The sequence below is a fragment of the Capra hircus genome, chromosome 18, assembly GCF_001704415.2.
Source record: "Capra hircus breed San Clemente chromosome 18, ASM170441v1, whole genome shotgun sequence".
Taxonomy (NCBI): domain Eukaryota; kingdom Metazoa; phylum Chordata; class Mammalia; order Artiodactyla; family Bovidae; genus Capra; species Capra hircus.
The window spans coordinates 52064427-52072268 of NC_030825.1; the positions used below are offsets into that span (position 1 = coordinate 52064427).

A 7842-nucleotide genomic window follows, 5' to 3' on the forward strand; every position below is an offset into this window, starting at 1 on the left:
GGCGACAGCGTGGTAAGAACAACCTGGAGACTTTCCTAAAGGTTCCTGCCCCCCAGCAGAAACAGCTTCAAGTTTTTCCATGGGGCTTTGGGGACCTCTAGTGGTCAGAGAACCACACTGCCCCTACCTATGACCAGAGGGAAGTCCCTGCTCAAAGAGCCCAGGGACTCCAAGTCCTCCTCTTAGGTTCCGCATTCCCGTTTACTGAGCTCCACTGCTTGCCAGGCTCTGCTCTAGGCACTGAGGATGCAGCCATGACAAGTCAGACCCAAGAACCCGGGGGCTCACAGTTTCCAAGTTCCACCATCCCACAGTCAGGCCAGACAAAAGCACATAAATGTCCAACTCAGTCTTTATTGACTGCTTTACCTTGGGGCCACCAGTGCTAACAGTTGTGGGGGGGCCCACCTTTATTCAGGTCAAGGACCCTAGAGCACCCCCCTCAGAAGACAACAAATCCAGTTACAGAACTTACATGGCAGTTGGGAGGAGTGGAAAGGGGCACAGTATGTACAGAGACCTAAGGGGACGGTGGAGGTTCTTCAGCAACCGGGCCTGGTGGTGCTGAAGAGGGAAACGAGGTGCGTCAGCCACTGATCTGGACCCCCTCGGCCTCAGCCAGAGGGTAGATCTCGATGGCCTCCACCAGGGGCAGAGCCTCCACTGCAGTCTCCATCACAGCCAGGCCGACAGCGGCTTCAGCCTCTGCCAGCTGCTGCCGCACAGCTGCCTGGTGCTGCTGCTGGTGGGTCTTGCGGTGCTTCCACAGGTTGGAGAAGGAGCGGTAGCTCTTGCCACAGTCGGGGCACGAGTAGGGCCGTTCACCCGTGTGGATGCGGCGATGTTCTGCCAAGCGCATGGAGATGGCGAAGGCCTTGCCACACACTTCACAGGCGAACGGCCGCTCGCCGGTGTGCAGGCGGCGGTGGTCCTTCAGGTGGGTGCTCTGGCGGAAGGCCTTGCCACAGTCCGGGCAGGGGTATGGCCGCTCGCCGGTGTGGATGCGCCGGTGCACCTGCAGCGATGTCTCTGTGCTGAACAGCTTCTTGCACTCGCTGCACTCCAGGCCGCGACGTCGGGCGGGGGCCGCAGGGGTGGCAGGGGCCACGCTCCCGAGGGGCGGCGGGGAGGCAATGGGTGTGCGTGCAGCCCGCGGGGCCCGAGGGGCCGGGGGCTCCTTAGCCAGGACCTCGCCTGGCCCAGCCGCCGCGTGGGCAGCCTCGTGCGCCTGCAGCCGAGCGGCCGAGCCCACCTTCTTGCCACACGTGCCGCACTCAAAGCGCCGCGGGGCCTGGGCGGCAGCAGCTGCACAGCGGTGCTCCCGCAGGCGCAGCGAGGAGGGGAAGGCAGCACCACAGGACGAGCAGCGGTGGGGCTGGCGCCCGGCGTGGGCCACCAGCTGGTGCACCTCCAGCAGCCGGCGCAGCAAGAAGGAGCGGGGGCACTCGCGACACTTGTAGGGGTACTCGCCCGTGTGGTGGTAGCGGTGCATGAGCAGGCGGTAGGGCCGGTGGAAGCGCACCCCGCACTCCTGGCAGCGGTATGGGAAGTGCTGGGCGTGCACCAGCCGGTGCTGCCGCAGCGTGGAGCTCTGGGTGAAGGCCTTGCCGCAGTCCCCACAGCGGTAGGGCCGCTCACCGGTGTGGGTGAGGCGGTGGCGGGCCAGGTTGGCGGGCGAGTTGAAGGGCTTGGAGCAGTCCGGGCAGGGGAAGGGCCGCTCGCCCGTGTGCGTGCGCAGGTGGTTACGCACGTGCGACTTCTTCTTGAACATCTTGCCGCAGATACTACACTTATGGCGCCGTTCCAGCCGGTGCACAAAACGCTGGTGCCGGGTCAGCTGCAGCGCCTTGCCAAACTCGCGACTGCAGAGGAGGCAGCGGTAGGTGCCTGGGGCGGTGGGCTCAGCTGAGCTCTCCTCGGCCACGGGGGGCTCCGGGGCCTCCGGCTCTCCAGTCTCTGCTGGGGCTGGCTCAGGAAAGCCAAGGATGGGCTCCTCTGGGGGGACTGGTGTTGTGGGCAGAGGGACACCCCCAACCCCGTGGGTACGCCGGTGATAAAGGAATTTGGTGAGGTTGACAAAGGTCTTTCCACACGGACACGAATGCAGAGGATTGGGGGTGTGGGCTCGCCGGTGGGCCAGGAGGAGGGCCTCTGTGCCAAAGGCCAGGCCACAGTCCACGCACAGGAAATGAGACTCACTGCTGTGGTCTCCAAGGTGCTGGTCCAGACTGGAAGGGCTGGGGAAGACACGACTGCACAGGGGGCACTTGAAGACACCCTCCCGGTGACTCCGCAGGTGCTGCTGTAGCTGGTGAGGTGAGAGAAAGAGCTGGTCACAGGCTGAGCAAAAGAGCTCCTGGGTGGCTGCCCCGCCTGGCTCTCCGCTGTTGTTCCTCCGCGCCCTGCGCCCCCGGCGATCGCGCCCGAGGGCTTCCCCGTTGCGCAGCTCATAACTGTGGTCAGAGGAGGGCACGGGCTCAGGCTGAGACACAGGCACCTCCACCGGCGCTGGGGTCAGAGTCTCCTGCTGCAAGACGGGCTCCTCAGACTCCGGGGCAGGAGCAGGGAAGTGGGTGGCCTGATGCTCCAGGAAGTCGGCTGGCAGCTGGAAGAGCTGTGAGCACTCCGAACACTTGTAGAGGAGCAGCTCCACCTCGGTCACCACCTCAGTGGTGGTGGCAGCAGCAGACGGGACAGCTGCCCCTTCCCCACCCTCTTCTGCTTTGCGGTATGAGTGCTCCACAGCCACGCGGGTCTGGCCCACAGGGGACCCCACGACAACTGGGGACCCCAGGACAACTGGAGTCGGAGGCTTGGTGGGAGTGGCCCGGAGGTGTGTCTGCCGGTGGTTCAGCCAGAGCTCCTGGCTGGCAAAGAGAGCCTTGCAATCCACACACTCATAGTGGATGGTACTGGAACTCAGGGCAGGTGCCTTGGGTGCTGGCTCAGCTGGCACTGCCTCCTGGGGTGCCATCATCTTCAGGTGCAGCTCCTGGTGCTCCAGGAGCTGGCTGGGTGACATGAGCAGCTGCCCACACTCCAAGCACTGGTACTGGCTCTCCTGGACGAGGGTCTGATAGAGGCCCGTGCCAGAAGCTGCCTCTGCAGCCACAGTGACTCCGGGGTCAGCCACACCCACGAGCTCAAAGTGCTGCTGGGGCACATGGGAGTTCTGATGCATGAGCACCTCCTCCAGGGATCCATAGAGCTGGTTGCACTCAGAGCAGACATAGCGGTGCTCAATGTACAGGACCGTTTCCTCTGACTCCTCAGTCATGACGGTGGCAACACCCTGGGCTGGGAGATGTGGGGACAAATCATATCTAAGTCACTGCTTCCTCAGTCCTTCCCAGGGACAACTCTTTCCCTTTATCACTCCTCTACCAAAACCCTAGATTTATTTCCCCATCTAACTTTTTGCTTCCATATTTCTACGCCACCCCACTCCCTAACAACCCTTCCTCTCCTGAACACACAAGAACACCAAGCACAAAACCTTTCCCCCCGTCCCTTCCCAGTCAATCTACCTAAACCTCATCTCTGAATCAACTCGCATTAAATTCCCACCACCAGATCCTTGCAACCTGTTGACTCTCTTCATTCTCCTGCCGCACAGCTGGCCCAAGGCCCCAACCTACCACATAGGAACCTCTTCAGTCAGTACTTCCTCTACTGACTCCTTACCAACACACTACCCCATCCCTACCCCACATGCCCAGGAGAGTCCTCACACAGGCATGGACCACCCACTTCTCACAGCTCGCTCCTCCTCTGCTTCCACCCCCAGGTTCTCTTTCTCTTTACACCTCAACCACTCAGACTGTCCCAATGCCCGGCCACTTTCAGCACCTTTTCATGGTTCAACCCCGCTCCTCTGCACATAGCCCATCACCCACTAACCTTCTCCCTTTGGTGTCCAGGTTCCTCACATCAATAAACTTTTCTCACATTGGCCTAACCCATGTCCACCCCCAGACGTTGCCCACCTTAACCACTTTCCCATGATTCCCAGGTCCCTCTCTTCAAATTACTTAACTCCCTCTATACATTAAGGCCCTTTCCCACAACCCTAATAGTCTACCCAGAACTTCTAGACTTATTTTCACAAAAGACAGCCAGAACTTTCTTCACACTTAGACCCCTCCCACCACCCTAACTCATTCTCCAGAGCACCCAGACACTCATCGCATTAATCCTCTACCTCTTCTGTGCACTGAGACCTCACCCACAATTCTAAGTCCCTCTGGGGGTACCCAGCCCCCTCTTCGTACTGACTTAAGCCCCCCTTCTTCATAGACAACCATCCTGGACAATTGAGGGATTCCCAGAACCTCTCTCCACATATTCTTCTTCGCAAAAAAGACCCTTCCCATCCTAACTTATTCTTGGGATACCCAGATCCTTCTTTAAAAAAGACCCACCCTCACCCTAATCCTTCCAGGGACAGACCCCCGCCCCTCCCCCACATTACTAATCTGACCTTTTCTTCCTTGCAGAAAGACCCCATTCCTCCCACCCTAACCCATTCTAGGGACGCCTAGACACCCTTCTTCATATCAATCTAAGCCCCTCTTATCTGCAGAAGACCCAACCCCACCCTAACCCACTGCAGGGATGCTCAGATCCCCTCTTGATACCCAAATTCCTCTTTTCTGCAAAAAGATCCCACACATACTCTATCCAAGAATATCCAGACTACTCTTCATCATAATGGCTTAGATTCCTTTCCCACATACTCCTCCCACTGTCCAAATCTCATTAAGAATACCTAAACCTTGCATCAGCACCCTAACCCTGACAGCCAGCCAGATCCTCCTTCCTAACAACCCAAGCCCCTCTCATCAGCCTATTAACCTTGGGGCTACCCAGACCCCCTGCCCCACCCTAGACACACAGATCACTCTCACCACCCTAAAATCCTCCAGGGACGCCCAATTCCTACTCTTCACCTTGACCTAATTCCTGGTACTTTCCAAAAAGACTACTTCTCAAGTTACTCGATAAACACGAAGACCACAGTTTCATATAACATAAAACTTCTTTACACAGAGACCCATTCTCAGGTCTCAACCCATTCCAAGAGTGCTCAACGCTCCCCGCTCGCCCTCCCTCCCCACATACTTTGGTTTAACTCTTCACATTAATGTAACTCATCCCCATCCTTCACACTGGGACCTCCACCTCGCCCTAAATCTCCCTTCTAGGCATATCCATTTCCTGGTATCTTTTCACACTTAAGACCTAACTCATGAGCCTAACTCTCCAGCCATAACTAGATTTTCGCTTTACGTCAACTTAACCACCTCCGTTCTCACGGCCGGAACCCCTCCCCGGGCACCCAGCTGTCCTCTAACCGTCCAGCCTTCATCCTGGGTTGTCCCACAGCCAAGCCCTTAGCCGCGCACTCCCTGGAGCCTTAGAGACCCTCCCGGGGACACTCGAACGCCTCCCTTCGCACCCAAGTCCCCGATAGCGCCCAGCCCGAGCCCCGTCCCTCCTCACTCAGCCCTTTCCACGACTCCTCGCTCCCTTCCCACCCGCCGCCCCGGCCCGGTCTCCCGCGCACCCCGCGGGCCGTTGGTACCGCTCCGCCCCACCTCCCGGCGCGCGCCCCCGCTCCGGTCCTCAGTGCGCAGGCGAGGTGGCGAGAGAAGGCCGCACGGGTAGGGTGGGGAGCCCGACCGGCCCTTCACGCGCCCGCTCGCACGTACCCGCCTCCGCTGTCTCGCACGCCCCGGGGCCGGACCCGGACCCGGGCCGCAGCTCCCCTTGCGCGGCCACCCTACCGCTGCGCCCTCTCTAGCTCCCGCCGTCACCTCTCGCCTGCTCCGCAGCCTCGCTCTCGCCCCCGATCGCCCGCAGCAACGCCCCTCCCACCTTCCTCCTTGGCCGCCGCGCGGATGGCCGAGTGCGCCCAATCGTCGTCCGTCTGGCCTCTGCCGTTGGACCAATCGACGCTCACGTCTCCGACCCCTGGACCAATAGTATCGGGCGTTGGGCTCCCTCCGCAGCACCCAACCAATCCTCCAGCGACGTTTTCTCATTGGCCCGCCCCCGACTGATAGGGCCCGCCCCCACCGATAGGGCCCGCCTCCTTACGCCCTCTGAAGGATGTTCCTCCTGCACCTCCTCCTCGACCCCTCTTGACGGCTCGAGAAGGGAAAGCGGCGCGATGACGTCAGGTGGCGGAGCGACGCTTCTGGCGCCATCTTGGGGCCGCTGGGCGGGAGGCGGGTCGTTCTCCAAGGGGAAAGTAGGGGAAATTGAGGCACAAACACCAGGAGGGCGGCGGAGGCGGGGAAGCTGAGGCTTAGGAATCCCTGAAGAAGAAAGGGAGAGAGCGAAGCTCTGGTCAGCGCGAAGGGGAAGCTGTAACACCAATTGCATGGAAGAAGAAAAAGGGGAAATCAAGGCTCTAGACTTACTTTGTTAGAGAAGAATAAAGGCAGAAAGAAAGAAGGGAAGAAAAACCGAGGGACCCTTGAGGGAAGGGAGAGGAAGAAATGTCGGAGGAAAAGCACGAATAGGAAGTCTGAGCGAGCAAGGAAGATATGAAGGATAAGGGAGGAAATGGAAGTTGGAAGGAGAAACCGGAAAATCCAGGAGGGGCATTTGTTTTGTTTTCCTATCGTGAATATTTAATAAGCGGCTGTAGTATGCCAAGTCAAGGTTAATCTTTGTAGGGATAGAGAAGGAACAGGAAAAGTGTGTGCCCTCCTGGATTTTAATTTCTGAGAATATAAAAGTTATCAGGTTCAGGGCTTCCCTGGTGGCTCATCCAGGGGTTAAGAATCCGCCTGCCAGTGCAGGAGGCACACGTTGCATTCCTGATCTGAGAATGTCCCACATGCATCGGGGCAGGTAGGCCAGAGGACAGTAACTACTGAGCCTGTGCTCTGACTCAAGAGAAGCTACCACAAAGAGACGCCTGTGTACTGCAAATAGAGAGTAGCCCCTGCTCCCTACAACTAGAGAAAGCCCACATATAGCAAGGCCAAGTGCAGCCAAAAATAAATATTTTAAGAAAAGAAAAGATCTGTAGACAGCCAGTGGCAGTAGTTGTAAAGAAAATAAAGCAGAGCAACAGAGGACATGGACTGATCTTGGATGGCAGGGAGGGTCTCTCTCAGGTCGCTGAGGAATGACAGGAAGGAGCCAGGAAGGAAACTGCTGTGGGAGTGGGGAAGATACCCACATGGATCCTCATTTTTCCCCAAACCCCTTTCAACTCAGGCTCTGGTCCAGGAGACTTTCAAAGTAAACCAAGTCCAGGACAGTGACATTCCTGCCTTCATTATCAAGGCTTTCAGAGCCAGGAGAGAGGAGATGGCAATGGGAATCTCCCAGGCCCCTTCTCTCCCTGCCATGATACCCCTTGGCTTCCTCTGGCCCAGGCCAGAGGTCTGAATTCCTACCTTTTGGGAAATCTCACATACTGAAGAGTCGCTAAGGTCTCAGGCCAGGCCAGCTAGCTCTGGCAGTTCCATTTGAAGAAACAAGATGTGTAGATGGGTACATGACCTGAAAGACAGCCAGGGTGAGAACCTGAAGCTGGTGACCCTATAGTGTCTGGACTGTATTCCACTTTCTTTTAGGGTGCTCTTTTTCCAGGCTGATGGCCCAGAAGCTCAGGAAGGCTGGAATCCCCATATGTTTGAGGAGCTCTGGCCTACTCACATCCCCTTATGGATGGCTCTCAGGGCCTTGGAAGCAAGTTGCCGCCCACCCAGCCCTGCAGTTGCCGGAGCTACTCTACTCCCCAAGGACAGGAGGGGACCTGCAAGAGATTCAGTTGTTCTAATTGCTTCCCCTCCCCCCATTGCTAAATGTCCACCAACAGAT

The 7842-nt window shown here is 58.1% G+C and overlaps 1 protein-coding gene across 2 annotated transcripts; it reads right to left on the reverse strand.

Annotated features, from left to right (window-relative positions):
• ZNF574 (zinc finger protein 574) lies at positions 335–5880 on the reverse strand. Of its 2 annotated transcripts, none has more exons than XM_018062480.1 (2): positions 5712–5880; positions 335–3297 (listed from the first exon to the last, which is right to left on the reverse strand). In XM_018062480.1, the coding sequence occupies exon 2, from the start codon at positions 3275–3277 to the stop codon at positions 587–589; it is 2691 nt and encodes an 896-aa protein (XP_017917969.1). In that variant the 5' UTR covers positions 3278–3297; positions 5712–5880; the 3' UTR covers positions 335–586. The 2 variants fall into 2 exon arrangements, with proteins under 2 accessions (XP_017917969.1, XP_017917970.1); XM_018062481.1 differs by having other exon boundaries at positions 5817–5865.